Source organism: Meriones unguiculatus, chromosome 8 (genome assembly GCF_030254825.1).
Source record: "Meriones unguiculatus strain TT.TT164.6M chromosome 8, Bangor_MerUng_6.1, whole genome shotgun sequence".
Taxonomy (NCBI): domain Eukaryota; kingdom Metazoa; phylum Chordata; class Mammalia; order Rodentia; family Muridae; genus Meriones; species Meriones unguiculatus.
This window is the reverse complement of record NC_083356.1, coordinates 107,858,315-107,874,577: the sequence shown is the minus strand read 5'-3', so window position 1 is coordinate 107,874,577 and position 16,263 is coordinate 107,858,315. Positions and strand designations below refer to the sequence as shown.

At 36.8% G+C, this 16,263-nt stretch overlaps 1 protein-coding gene across 1 annotated transcript; it reads right to left on the bottom strand.

Annotated features, from left to right (window-relative positions):
- Positions 1 to 14,250: 14,250 nt before the first annotated feature.
- On the bottom strand, positions 14,251 to 15,204 carry LOC110544947 (olfactory receptor 8K3-like). The gene has a single exon (XM_021630720.2). The coding sequence runs from the start codon at positions 15,190 to 15,192 to the stop codon at positions 14,251 to 14,253; it is 942 nt and encodes a 313-aa protein (XP_021486395.2). The 5' UTR covers positions 15,193 to 15,204.
- Between the last annotated feature and the right edge of the window lie 1,059 nt (positions 15,205 to 16,263).

Below are 16,263 nucleotides of genomic sequence, written 5' to 3'. Positions count from 1 at the left end.
GAACTCCACCATTTGTTGAGGATGCTGCCCTTTTTTTCATTGTATGGTTTTGACTTCTTTGTCAAAAATCAAGTATCTGTAGGTGTGTGGGTTTATTGCTAGGTCTTCTATTTGATTCCATTAATCTGCCATTCTGTTTCTATGCCAATACCATGCAATTTTTATTAGTATTGCTCAATAGTACAGCTTGAGATCAGGGATGGAGATACCTCCAGATGATCTGTTATTGTACAGAGTTGTTTTGGAAATTCAGGGTTTTTGTTTCTCCATATGAAGTTGAGAATTGTTCTTTCAAGGTCTGTAAAGAATTGTATTGGTATTTTGATGGGAACTGCATTGAATCTCTAGATTGCTATTGGCAGGATGGCCATTTTCACTATATTCATCCTACCAATCCATGAATGCAGGAGATCTTTCCATCTTCTGATACCTTTTTCAAATTCTTTCTTCAGAGACTTGAGGTTTTTTTTCAAACAGGTCTTTCACTTGCTTGGTTACACCAAGTGACTTTTTGTTATTAGAGGCTATTGTGAAGAGTGTTGTTTCCCTAATTTCTTTTTCAGCCCTTTTTTCTTTTGTGTACAGGAGGGCTTTCAATTTCTTTTTCTTTTTTTTTTTTTTTTAGTTAATTGTGTATTCAGCCACATGGCTGAAGGTGTTTAACAGCTGAAGGAGTTCGCTGGTTGAATTTTTGGGGTTGCTCATGTATACTATCATATCATCTGCAAATAGTGATATTTTGACTACTTATTTTCCTATTTGTAGCCCCTTGATCTCTTTTTATTATCTTATTGCTCTAGCTAGGATTTCAAATACTATTTTGAAGAGCTATGGAGAGAGTGGGCAGCCTTGCCTTGTCCCAATTTCAGTGGGATTGATTTAAGTTTCTCTGCATTGAGTTTGATGTTGGCTATAGGCTTGCTTTATATTTTCTTTACTATGTTTAGGTATATGTCTTGTATCCCTGATCTCTCCAAGACTTTAAATATAAATGAGTGTAGGATTTTTGTCACATGCTTTTTTTGGAATCTAAGGAGATGATCATGTAGTTTTTCTCCTTCGGTTTGTTTACATGGTGGATGACATTGATGGATTTCCATATAGTGAACCACCTCTGCATGCCTGGGATGAATACTACTTGGTCATGGTGGATGATATCTTTTATGTGTTCTTGGATTCAGTTTCCAAGTATTTTATCATTTTTACATCAATGTTCATAAGAGAGATAGGTCTGAAGTTCTCTCTTTTTGTTGGGTCTTTGTGTGGTTTAGGCACCAAGGTGACTGTGGCTTCATAGATTGAGTTTGATATTGTTCTTTTTCTATTTTGTGTCAGCCATTTTTTTAATTGGATTACTAGATTTGTTGTTTTTAAACTTCTTAAGTTCTTTTTGTATTCTGGATATTAGCCTTCTGTCAGATATAGGGTTTTCTGAGACTGATATTCCAACCAAGGACCATGCATAAAGATAAACCTGGAACCCTACACAGATGTTGCTCATGGCAGCTCAGTGTCCAAGAGGGTTCCATAGTAATGGGAGCAGATGCTGTCTCTGACATGAGCTCAGTGGCTGACTGTTTGATCACCCCCCTCTGAGGGGGTAGCAGCCTTACCAGGTGACAGAGAACAAAAATGCAGCCAGTCTTGATGAGGCCTGATAGGCTAGTGTCAAAGGGAAGGGGAGGAGGACTTCCCCTATCAGTGGACTTGGGGATGGGCATGGGAGGAGATGAGGGAGGGAGAGTAAGAGTGGGAGAGAATGAGAGTAAGGGCTACTGCTGGAATGCAAAGTGAATAAATTGTAATTAACAAAAAATAAATTGATTTAAAAAAGAATTTAAAAAATTTTAAAAATGGTGAAGCAAAAATTGGTTTAAGCTCTATGGGGATAATATTTTATCAAGTGATTTAACAAAAATTTGTCTTTATTTCTAAAGGTAAAGAATTCAATATAGCCAGGTGTAGTAGCATACACCTTTAATCCCAGCAGTCAGGAGGCAGAGGCAGGCAGATGTCCTTGTGTTCAAGGTCAGTCTGGTCTACAAAGTTGAATCTAAGACAGCCAGTGTTAATACAGTGAAACCCTGTCTCAAAAAAATGAACAAAACCAAAAAATACAAATAAATAGATAGATACATAGATAAAACCCAACAAACAAGAATTCAATGTGGAAGCCATTCATCTTTTCTATTGACATCTCTTATAGAAACTTACCTGCTTTGTAAAAACTTAGTTGCTTTGCAACTTACATCAAATATGAAATTTGTGTTTCAAACATAGAAGCTTCATACCTGATCCAGGGTTCTGGTCAGAATTTCCTGTTACTGCATGTTTGTAGTTCATGTCATAATTTTCTTTGAGGAATTTTTCTGTAACAATTATACTGATTCTTACTGAAAGATATTCAGCATATCATAAATTTATCAATTTCATAAAACCACTACTAAGAGAATAATCAAGCATTAATTATGAAACAAAAGTATCTAATATTTTTTGGGTTTTTTTGTTTTTGTTTGTTTGTTTGTTTCAGAAAAGACTCATTCTGAAAAGGCTTATGATCCTACTCAGCTGGAAACTGCCTTGTGCTAGGGGCACGGTTTTTGCCATCTCAAAAACATACTGGTGTGGACTCCGAGAACGTATAAATAGGAGCCTAGAGAGAGAGACAGACAGAGACAGAGACACAAAGAGAGAAACACAGAGAGATATTGCTTCAAGTTTGCTTTGAGATGTTCCTAGAAAGGAACATGTTTGCTTCAAGGAGGTTCCTGTTGTCCCTGCTGCTGCTGCTGCTGCTGCTGCTGCTGCTGGCCCTTTTTGCTGCATTTGCTATTGCTGGATTTCTGGATTTCTGGATTGCTGGACTGCTGAATATCCTGATGAGGAAGCGTAAAATTGCCCCAAGAAACTACATCTGAAGAGGACTATCCCTTGTTCCTACTATCTTTCTTTCTCTCCTATCTAGGGTTGGGGGGTTGGAAGAGAGGTAGAAGCTCAAGGAACCCCCAATAAATTATGTGTAAAACAAATCAAAGCCCATTGTAATAATGCCCTTTGTAAGTCTTTAAGACTCGCCTGAGTTTTTGATAATGGTGACTGTGTTTCATATTGTTATAGCTAACTTGTCAATAGTATCTCTGTATCTGCTTGTCAAATTAGCAATAAATACCATCACTTACATAGCTATGGATAACTTCTAACACAAGTATATTAAAATGCTATTGATACATATATTGCTGCCATTAATTTATTTGAGTTTTCAATAGCATTCATGTCATCAGGAGTGTATGCTTTGGAATTTTGTCATATTGGTTGTAACAAGCCTTCTTTATTCATTCTAAATTTAATATGTTAATCTTCAGTTCCTCTCTTCCTTGACTTTAATGCAATAGCCTAATTTACTCAAAACAAACTAATCACCTCTGGGGGTTTTAGCCATTTCACCTTAAGCCATAAAATTTTTTCCCCTTTTTCCTTTGTTGTTTGTTTGTTTGTCAAGACAGTGTCCCACTATATATTCCTGATTATTCTGTAAATAACTTTGTAGATGATGGTAGTCTCAAACTCACAGACATCTGCCTACCCCTGCCTCCTGGGGGCTTGAATTAAAAGTGTGAGCCACCATTACAAGTGTCCCATAGATTTTTTTTAATACTAAATCCTTTTATTCAATTTTTTTTATTATTAATTACACTTTACTCACTTTGTATCCCCTCCCGTGGTTCCCTCCCTCCTCCCATTCCAATCCCTCCTTTCCTCCACCCTCTCCCTGCATGCTCCTCTCCAAGTCTACAGATAGGGGAGGACTTCTTTTCCTTCCTTCTGATCCTAGTCAATTAGGTCTCATTTGGAGTGGCTGCCTTGACTTCTTCTGTGGCCTGGTAATGCTGCTTCCCCCTCAGGGGGAGGTAATTAAAGAGCAGGCCAATCAGTTCATGTCAGAGACAGTCCCTGTTCTTATTACAATGGAACCCACTTGGATACTGAACTGCCATGGGCTACATCTGTGCAGGGGTCTTAGGTTATCTCCATGCATAGTCCTTGGTTGGAATAGCAGTCTGAGGAAAGACCCCTGTGCTCAGATTTTTTTGGTTCTGTTGCTCTCCTTATGGAGTTCCTGTCCTCTCCAGATCTTACTGTTTCCCACTTCTTTCCTAAGATTCCCTGCACTCTGCCCAAAGGTTGCCCATAAGTCTCAGTATCTACATTGGTAGTCTGCAGGGTAGAGCTTTTCAGAGGTCCTCTGTGTCAGGCTACTGATTTGTTCCCTCTTTTCTCCTTCTGATGTCCAGCCTCTTTGCCTTTATGGATAGGAATTGAGCATTTTAGCAAGAGTCCTCCCTCTTGATTAGTTTCTTTAGGTGTACAGCTTTTAGTAGGTTTATTCTATATTATATGTCTATATGAGTGAGTATATACCGTGTGCATACTTCTGCTTCTGGGATAGCCCACTCAGGATGATCTTTTCCAGATCCCACCATTTACCTGCAAATTTCATGATTTCCTTGTTTTTTTAATGCTGAGTAATATTCCATTGTGTAGATATACCACAATTTGTGCATCCATTCCTCCACTGAGAAGCATCTGGGCTGTTTCCAGCTTCTGGTTATTACAAATAAGGCTGCTACAAACATGGTTGAGCAAATGTCCTTATTGTGTACTTGAGAATCCTTTGGATATATGCCTAGGAGTGGTATAGCTGGATCTTGAGGAAGCACTATTCCTAGTTGTCTGAGAAAGCACCAGATTGCTTTCCAGAGTGGTTGTACAAGTTTACATTCCCACCAGAAGCGGAGGAGGGTTCCCTTTTCTCCACAACCTCTCCAGCATGTGTTGTCTCTTGAGTTTTTGATCTTAGCCATTCTGATGGGTGTAAGGTGAAATCTCAGGGTCGTTTTGATTTGCATTTCCCTGATGGCTAATAAGATTGAGCATTTCTTAAAATGTTTCTCTGCCATTCGATATTCCTCTGCAGAGAATTCTCTGTTTAGCTCTGTACCCCATTTTTTAATTGGATAACTTGATTTTTTTGCTGTTTAACTTCTTTAGTTCTTTATATATACTGGATATTAGCCCTCTGTCAGATATAGGATTGGTGAAGATCTTTTCCCTATCTGTAGGCTGTCGTTTTGTTCTGAGGACAGTATCCTTTGCTTTACAGAAGCTTTTCAGTTTCATGAGGTCCCATTTATTGATTGTTGCTCTTAGAGCCTGTGCCGTTGATGTTCTGTTCAGGAAGTTGTCTCCTGTGTCAAGGGTATTCCCCACTTTTTTTTCTAACCGATTTAATGTGTCCGGTTTTATGTTGAGGTCTCTGATCCACTTGGACTTCAGTTTTGTGCAGGGTGATAAGTATGGATCTATTGTCATTTTTTTACATGTAGACATCCAGTTAGAGCAGCACCATTTATTGAAGATGCTGTCTTTTTTCTATTGAATGGATTTGGTATCTTTGTAAAAAATCAGGTGTCCATAAGTGTGTGGATTTATGTCAGGGTCTTCTATTCGATTCCATTGATCCACCAGTCTGTTTCTATGCCAGTACCATGCAGTTTTTAGTATTGTTCCTTTATAGTACAGCTTGAGATCAGGGATGGAGATACCTCCTGAAGATCTTTTACTGTAGAGAATTGTTTTAGCAATTCTGGGTTTCTTGTTGTTCCATATGAAGGTGAGAATTTTTTTTTCAAAGTCTGTAAAGAATTGTGTTGGTAATTTGATGGGAATTGCATTGAATCTGTAGATTGCTTTTGGTAAGAAGGCCACTTTTATTATATTAATCCTGCCAAGTCATGAGCAGTCCCATAGATTTTTAATTTCATTGTTCAAAGGTATATTTTCACTGTTACATAAAGTAAATGAAATAGAAATAAAACTAAGGTAAACACACTGATACCACATGCATATTGTATATTTTAGGAAGTTTTATAGTGGTAGATTTTCCTGTGTTTTTTTCAGAATTACTTAGTATTAGATGTAGCTCTTTTTTATCCACCTGGCAATCACAATCTCTTTTTCACTTAACAACTCTTTCTCATATTTCCCCTTCCTAAAGTTATATAATTTTATTAGACACAGTATTTGTCACCACTGAAGCCAAAGCTCCTCTTATAAAAAGTAATGTACTCAAAGCCAGACCACCATTATTTCTCATGTTATGGAATTTTGATGTGAGTATTTTGGAATAAAGAAATTTCTGATTTCCATTTTTTTTTATTGCTGAGTAATATTCCATTGTGTAGATATACCACAATTTGTGCATCCATTCTTCCACTGAAGGTTATTTGGGCTGTTTCCAGCTTCTGGCTATTACAAATAAGGCTGCTACAAACATGGTTGAGCAAATGTCCTTATTGTGAACTTGAGAATCCTTTGGATATATGCCTAGGAGTGGTATAGCTGGATCTTGAGGAAGCACTATTCCTAATTGTCTGAGAAAGCGCCAGATTGCTTTGCAGAGTGGTTGTACAAGTTTACATTCCCACCAGCAGTGGAGAAGGGTTTCCCTTTCTCCACAACCTCTCCAGCATGTGTTGTCTCTTGAGTTTTTGATCTTAGCCATTCTGATGGGTGTAAGGTGAAATCTCAGGGTCGTTTTGATTTGCATTTCCCTGGTGGCTAATAAGGTTGAGCATTTCTTTAAGTTTTCTCAGCTGTTCAATATTCCTCTGCAGAGAATACTGTTTAGCTCTGTACCCCATTTTTTAATTGGATTACTTGATATTTGCTGTTTAACTTCTTTAGTCAGGTGGGATCTGGAAAAGATCATCATGAATGAGCTATCCCAGAAGCAGAAAGATGAACACGCTATATACTCACTCATATAGATATATAATATAGGATAAACCTACTAAAAGCTGTACACCTAAAGAAACTAATCAAGAGGGAAGACTCTTGCTAAAATGCTCAATTCCTACCCAGAAAGGCAAAGAGGCTGGACATCAGAAGGAGAAAAGAGGGAACAAATCAGGAGCCTGACACAGAGAACCTCTGAAAAGCTCTGCCCTGCAGACTATCAATGTAGATGCTGAGACTTATGGACAACCTTTGGGCAGAGTGCAGGGAATCTTAGGAAAGAAGTGGGAAACAGAAAGATCTGGAGAGGACAGGAACTCCACAAGGAGAACAACATAACCAAAAAATCTGAGCACAGGGTCTTTCCTGTGACTGATACTCCAACCAAGGACTATGCATGGAGATAACCTAAGACCCCTGCACAGATGTAGCCCATGGCAGTTCAGTATCCAAGTGGGTTCCATTGTAATAAGAACAGGGACTGTCTCTGACATGAACTGATTGGCCTGCTCTTTAATTACCTCCCCCTGAGGGGGAAGCAGTATTACCAGCCACAGAAGAAGACAATTCAGCCACTCCAAATGAGATCTAATTGACTAGGATCAGAAGGAAGGAAAAGAAGTCCTCCCCTATCAGTGGACTTGGGGAGGGGCATGCATGCAGAGGGTGGAGGAAGGGAGGGATTGGGACTAGAGGAGGGAGAGAACCACAGGGGGCATACAAAGTGAATAAAATGTAATTAATAAAAAAAATTAGCTAATTTAAAAAAAAGAAATTTCTTCTTCATAAATAAAATCAATATTCCTATCTTACTGCTCTGGAAATCACTTTGTAGATGATGCTAGTCCTAAATTCACAGAGATCTGCCTAATCTAAAATATTGACAGTATGCCAAAGTTATTTTGTTTTGCATTCTAAGATAGTCTATCAAAATATACCTTTCTTTAAAGTTTTGAGGGGAATGTTTCAATCAAGGGTTTTTTTTAATGACTCTATATTTGTTTTCAAATAAACAAGCATAGCTATTATAAAGGAAAGAAAAAGATGTGTTACAAACAAGAATAATTTTATTTACAATTAAGATTGAATTTTAAAATCTTTACAAATTCATGAAGAACATAGATTCATTGTCATATTTCAACAAAATTCAGTTCTCTCTCTTTCTCTCTCTCTCTCTCTCTCTCTCTCTCTCTCTCTCTCTCTCTCTTTCTCTGTCTGTCTTGTACATCAGTATTCCGGAAACTAAGTGGCAGCATATCTTATCCTTATGGTATTTGATTTGCTACTTGTTTCAGTCAACACATTCAAATTAATAAATCTTTATTCTTTCATTTCATCTCAGTTCTATTTCTCTATAAGAATTCTGAATTTCCCTGTCCTTAACAGTATTTTTTAAAATCACTTGATAATTTTGAATGCCATCTAAAGATTTTACTGTTTTAAAGCTATGCTCTTTCTTTTACTTTCTCCTTTTTTTTTTGGGGGGGGGACGAGGGGTTGGAAGAGTTTATTTTGCTTTTTAACTTTATATTGATTTTTTTTCATAAATTTCATTATGCACTTCAGTCACACTTATCTCCTGTCCCCTCTGCTCTTGCAGACTCTCTCACCCTCTTCCCAGAATAAAGAAAACAAACAAAATCATCTCTCCCTGGCAATGTCATTATGTCATAGTATGTTACACAGTATACCCTTTTACCCAAACAACTTTTTGAAAAACAACAACAACAAACACAGCTGCTTCGTAGATGGGTAGAGGGTAGAGTGGGTGGACAGAAAGCCCTGGCCAACCCTGGTCAGCCCTGGTCAGCCCTGGTCACCCTGGTCAGCCCCCGGTCAGCCTAACTTCTCTCCAGTCCTCCACTGGGGCCAGCTCTCCAGCACTGCCCCCATGAGGAGGCAGGGCAAGCTCACCAAGTGCTGCAGACCCCTGGGGGAGGGGGCAGGTCTCTAGCTCTCAAACCCTTGGGGTCATAAAGCTACCCTTAATTAAAATAAATTGTCATATTTCACCCTTGATAAAAATGCAACTAACATGTATAAAAACCTGAATACAAAACCTCCAAATTTAAAGTTGATGCAGGAAATGGAATGGAAACTGTACCTAGTCCTAGCTGGTCTGGAACAACTTCTCATACCCCATTCATACATCAACACTGAGGTGTCTGAAGACTGAAAGAAAAAAAGCATTAACTAAACCATAACCTAAGCTAAAAATAAGGAAAGATAAAATCAAATGGAGCTCCAAGCACTCATTCAACAAAGTTAAGACCAAATTTTTATACTGAGAAAAACTGCTTGCTGACAATCAGTGTCCATATGCATGGGTCTCAGTCCCAAAACAAACCACATGAATTATTAAAAGAAATATGAATTACTTCTAAAATTAATACCCCATAAAATGGAAGCTTACATGACACATAAGAAAATGTTCTCCAAATAACAATTATAAATATTTTCAAAGAATCCAGAGAAGGAATGAATAAATACTTGAATGAAGGTAACAAGGCAAAACAAACAGTTGAACAAAATTTTAAAAAGTCTGTATATTAATGTAGAATTTAATAAACAAATATTTTGAAGAAAACTTGCAAAGAAAATCCAGAGTCACACTTATATAGACCTATAAGATATGATAAACATAATGAAATCTATACACCAAAAAAGATAATCAAGAGAGCAGACATGGGGTAAGATGATCAATCCTCATTTAGAAAGACAGATGGGATGTGCATTGAACGTATGACAGGAGTCTACTGAGCGCATCTGAAAGACTCTAACTAGCAGTGTTTTCAAGGCAGATACAAAGACTCATGACCAAACCTTAGGCAGAGTACAGGGAATCATAAGAAAGAAGGGGAGTTAGTATGATGGGGAAAGGATAGGAGCTCCACAAGGACCAAATATATATGGGCACAGGGTCTTTTCTGAGACTGACATTCAACCAAGGACCATGTATGGATATAACCTAGAACCTCCGCTCAGATGTAGCCTGTGGTAGCTCAGTAACCAATTGGTTTCCCATTGTGAGGGGAACAAAGACTATTTCTAACAGGAACTCAATGGCTGGCTCTTTGACCTCCCCACCCCCCAAGGGAGGAGCAGTCTGTTAGGCCACAGAGGAGGACTTTGCAGCCAGTCCTGAAGATACCTGATAAAACAGGATCAGATGAATGGGGAGGAGGTCCCCCCCATCAGTGGACTTGGAAAGCGGCATGGTGGAGATGAGGGAGGGTGGGATTGGGAGGGAATGAGGGATCAGGACACGGTTGGGATACAGAGATAATAAAATGTAACTGATAAGAAAAAAATAAAATTAAAAAAAAAAGAAAATCCAGAGTCAAATAAAAAGTTCATTAGAAATTCTCACTAGTAAATTAGATAAAGTAGAAGATAAACAAACTTGTCTTAAAGATATGAAAGAGGGTTTAGGTCCCTCAGTCAAAACATGTTAAACATTTAAAAACATGTGAAAGGAGCATCTGTGGCTTCTGTGAAACTATCAAAATATCAAATCTAAAACCAAAGATATAGAGGAAGGAAAGGAAATTTATTCACAAAAATAACTTATGCGATATTATAAAAAATTCCAAATTTAAGGAAAGGTGTGTATCCATGTGGAAGAAAGCATACAAAATATAAAGCAAACAGGACTAGAAAAACCTTCCCAAACATATAACAGTAAAAATATTAAGTGTACAAAAAAAGAAAGAGAGAACAAGTTTTGCATGAAGGCAGACCCATCAGAATAACAGATTGTTGATGGAGGCTTCAAAAACCATGAGTACTTGGGCCAGTGTTCTTCAAGTTATGAAAGATCCCAGATGTCAACACAGCAAGCTGTACCCACCAAAACTATGTCATAACAAAGAGCAAGAGAAACTCCCTGTGCCAGAGTAAAGAGATTTATGATAAATATACAAACCCTTCAAAAGATACAAAAGGGATTACTTGGGTCTGAAAAGAACATGGAAAACCCACAAAATGGCATGAGGAATAAAAATGTTTTGGAACAGTTAATCAAATGATTCATGTGAAAAAATACACAATAATAAATGTCAAGAATCAGCATACATTATTCAATAATAACTGTTAATATTGACAGCCTTTACTCCTTATTAAAGATATTCAGATTAAAATGATGGAAGAAGAAACAGGATCCATCTTTCTGCAGCTTTGAAGAATCGCCTCATAGTCAACCACAGACATCCCCTTAAGTTAAAAGGATGGAAAAAGGTATTGCAAAGAAAGGAAACATGGGAACAAAATAGAGTAAATATTTTAATGTCTGACAAATTAGACTTCAATTCTAAACTAGTGAGAAAAGTTACAGACAGACAATTCATGCTCAATAAAAGCAATATTCAAAATGATATTACAATACTAAAAATGCATGCATCAAATATAGGAACAATTACTTTCATACAAGAAATAGTATCATATCTAAAATCACAGCATAACCACAGCACAGTGTTATTTGTGAGGGGAGAGGGGGCTTTAATACACCACTCTAATCCATAGGAAGTCATTCTGACTAAAACTAAACAATCGTTGGAGTTAAATAAGATTCTACTTCAAATGGATCTAACAGATTTTTAGAACATTTCAACAGAACACTGAAAGGCACAAATTGTTCTCAGCACCTTTTAGAACAAGGGTGAAAATCTATTAGCTAGATTAACCAAAAGAAGTCAAAATAAATCAAAAGTTAATAAGATTAGAAATGAAGGAGGTAGCATTAGAAAAGAGGGCCATGAAATTATAAAATCATAAGAACATAAGGAAAATATATGACCTTTTCAAGGTCAGAAATGACAAAAGCCAAAGAAAATATGAAGTACAAATAATTTAAATTACTATTCTATTAATAAAAATAAACTAATATAGAAAACAAGTTCTAGAAAAAACAGATATCAAATGATCTAGCAGGACCCAGGAACTCTTCCACGGTTTAGCTGGGTGACCTGAAGCCGGTTTAATCCCACACTGTGGGGTTTCCTCTCACCTGGGAAACACAATTGCTGGTGTTTTAGGGCCCAGAGTTCCACCTGGTCACCGTGCAGCCCCTGCTTTGTTGCTGGTCAGAAAGAGTGTCCTCATAGTGCCGCCATCTTGGATCCCTCTACCTTCATTCTTTATAACTCCTTCATCTTTTCTAGAAAACTGATATTACAGTCATGCTTTCCTTTTGTTTTTATTTTTTCATCGTTGCAAATCAAAGCAATAAAAGTAGAGGCAAATTTACTTAGCAACTAAATTTTAGTAGAAACAGTTTTATTCTTACTGCATTTGTTGAAAGTATTTTTCTGATGTTATAATGCATTGTACATGAATTCTCTATTGTGAAAGTGTCCATGTGGGGCAAGAGAAGGTGTCAAATAGTCATAACCCATAACCAATACATAAGTGAGCACAGTGCCATGAAAATACACCCAAATTTCACAGACTGTTGTGAAGCTTTAGGACTTTGTTTACTGGTAATGCATAGACATTTCTGTCCACCATTCCCACTAAAATCCCATTTATATGTTTCTTATTTGCTCTATGCTGGTACTCAAAACACTTACCAAAATTGATTATGTCTCCTTTTCTATATTTTAAACTTATTGCTCCTAAATACATACAAATGTACTGTCTTGAGACATAGACTATTACTATATATTGCTCTATATTATATGTTGCCAAAGTTTCTAGGTAATTGTTGTAAGGGAATATTTCAAGTCATATCAAAGTCAATGTAAAGGCAATAATTTACTTTTTTGGGTCATATACATTGCAACCTGTGACAGTGAATATTGCTTTTTAACAAATACACACACACACACATACACACACAAAAGGACTCAACTTCATTTTAGGCATTTGTTCCACCCAAAATTAAAAAGTTAACCAATTTTAGATATCTGGAAAGATTTCTGAAGAATGGTTCTCCCTACCCCCACCACTAATCCTCCATTGGTATCAAGGCACAGGCTCCTGCTGTTTTTATAAAGTAGTGAGTTAATTTCATGAAGTCTGTCCATTCGATGACACATGGAGGGAGGTTGATGAGGGAGGCAATAATTGAAATAACAATAATTAATGTGCACTGTATAAATGTATCAAACTGTCAAATATCTAAATACAAACTAAATCAAAAGCAATATAATTTAATAGAACAGAAGCAATGCAAATATAGGCAAATGTCAGAATGTTTGTTTTAATAGAAAATTCCTTTTTTCTTCTTCTTCTGATGTCCTTCCTCTTTGCCTTTCAGGATGGGGGTTGAGCATTTTAGGCAGGGTCCTCTCTCTTGTTTAGTTCCTTTAGATGTACAGATTATAGTAGGTTTATCCTATATTAATGTCTATATGAGTGAGTATATATTGTGTGTGTGTCTTTCTGCTTCTGGAACAGCTCACTCGGGATGATCTTTTCCAGGTCCCACCATTTACCATCAATTTTCACGATTGCCTTATTTTTCATTGCTGAGTAATATTCCATTGTGTAGATGTACCACAATTTCTGCATCCATTCTTCAGTTGAGGGACAAGCAAGAAACCCACCACGGAGGGCCTCTGACATGCTCTGCCCTGCAGACTATCAAAGCAGATGCTGAGACTTATGGACAACTGTTGGGCAATGTTCATGGAATCTTATGTAAGAAGTGGGAAATAGTAAGATCTGGAGAGGACAGTAACTCCACAAGGAGAGCAACAGAACCAGAAATTTGAACACAGGGGTCTTCCCAGAGACTCATACTCCAACCAAGTACCATGCATGGAGATAACTGAGAACCCCAGCACAGATGTAGCCCATGGCAGTTTAGTGTCCAAGTGGGTTACATAGTAATGGGAAGAGGGACTGTCTCTGACATAATCTGATTGGCCTGTTCTTTGATCACCTCCCCCTGAGTGGGGAGCAGCCTTACCAGGTCACAGATGATGACAATGCAGCCACTCCTGATGAGATCTGATAGACTAAGATCAGAAGGAAGGAGAGGAGGACATCCCCTATCAGTGGACTTTGGGAGGGGCATGCGTGAAGAAGAAGGTGGGAGGGTGGGATCGGGAGGGAGGAGTTATGGGGGGATACAAAGTGAATAAAGTGTAATTAAAAAATAAAAAAATAATAAAAAAATAGAAAATTTCACAAGAATGTTCAAAATCCCTTTTAGTACATACAGTATTTTCTCTCTTCCATTACCATATGTCTCTTTAGACATGCTTTCAGTTCTATAGGAACTGAGACTGTTTTATATTTTGCAGTGGATTTGGCAGTTAAATTTAGAATATAATGTACCCTGAAGAAAATTATTCTCCTCCACTGAATATGATATATGAACATTTTATTAGCATTAGCATTCAAGTACTTAAATATATGTTGAGTACACTGATGTTTATTGTACATTCTGGAGGAAAGCAAAGTGGGTACATATTCACACCTAGTTTAAATGACTCATACTGAGTGTAAATTTCAAGAAAATATGTTAAATATTTTTTGCCTTGTTCTTTGTAGAGCATCTTTTACATCTTTGTTCCTCAGACTATAGATCAAGGGATTTAACAAGGGGATTATTAGAGTATAAAATATGGATGATATTTTATCAGTATCAATGGAATGACTAGATTCAGGTTGTACATACATGGATATCAGCGTCCCATAAAACACTGTAACCACTGTCAGGTGCGAGCCACAAGTAGAGAAAGCTTTTCGTCTGCCCTCAGCAGAGTTCATCCTGAGAACAGCTATGAGAATGAGCAAATAGGACATAAGAACAACTGTTAGGGAAGAAATCAAATCAAAAGCTGCAAAGATCATAACTATAAGTTCTACTTCATGTGTATTTGAGCAAATCAAAGATATTAAGGGGATGCAGTCACAAAAGAAATGATTGATAACATTGTTGCCACAGAAGGATAAAGAGAAAATATTTACAGTGACTACAAGGGATATAAATGTGCAGTAAAGATAGGGAACTGTGACTAAGACCCAACATACTTTATGAGACATGATGACAGTGTAGAGCAGGGGCTTACATATGGCCACATAGCGGTCATAAGACATCGCAGACAAAATAAACAGCTCACTGCCAATGAACAAAAGAAAGAAAGCTAGCTGTGTAGCACAAAGATAATAGGAAATTGCATTTTGATCTACAACAAAGTTTACCAACATTTTTGGTCCCACGGTTGTTGAATAAACAAAATCGGTGAAAGCCAAATGCCTTAGGAAGAAATACATTGGTGTCTGTAATTTGGAGTCTACATTGGCGAGAATGATGATCCCTAGGTTGCCAATCACTGAGATGAGATAGATGATGAGGAACAGCCCAAAGAGTGGGGCCTGCAGCTCAGGATTCCCAGTGATGCCCATTAGGATGAATTCAGTCACCACTGTGAGGTTGTGTTTCTCCATTCTTTATCAGAAAGCCTATTATCAACGAAAACAATAAAATATTAAATGTCTTTCAGAATTGATCACCCAGAGGTCAGTTATTGGACTAAACTATTACAAGTAAGAAGCATCTAACATTTTCAAGTGAATATTTATTGACAAACACATTCATTCAGCATACTATGTAAAAAGAGATAGAAGCTAATTTGTGTTTCCCTTTCATGATGATTATAATAATATATGTATATATACTACTTCAATAGACAGATAGTTTCGATGTAAACATGAATTGCCACTGTCTTCTAAGGGTTTGTTGCCAGTTAGTTACATATATTTGTGATCTAGCTCCAAAGAATCAATGCCAATAGCTCATGTATAAGGTCAGAAACCTCTAATATTATATTCTTAAATAGATGATAGCTATAGAGATGATAGATAGGTGAGAGATAGATAATTAGATGATAGATAAATAGATAATTTATAGGTATAAATAGATGATAGTTATAGATACATTATAGATAGACATGTAAATACATACAAACATGCATGCATATACAGATGATACAAGAGGATAAATGCAGATATGAAGATATAGGTAAAGAAAAAGTAAAATTATGATTAAATATTGTTAAAACTTAAATTGTTAGGTAAATGCCTAATAGGTTACCATTGTACTGTTATTTTTCATAGGCTTCTAAATAAAGTGTCAACAATTATTAATTCAGTAACATCAATAATACATATGCCAATTCTGTTAGGTTTTCTAATGACAAATTAAAAAATGCAAGCATGAAAAAAATGCAAGCATGAATGGAGAAAAGGCTTAGCAGTGAAAAGACACATTGCTATTATAAAGTATGGGAGTAGGATTCCAAAACACAGGCTCAATATGTTTTATAAATTTCATAAATATTTATATTTAGAAAACACATAAATCCCTTTTTATAGAATAGTCTTGTAAAGTACTTATAGTGGCAATGCATCCAAGGGTGTTAACTGTCTCGTAAAAAAATTGACAGATGAATAAAAATCAGTATAGTCAGATATGATACTGTCATTTGAACAACAAAATACTGGATAGTCATACAAACA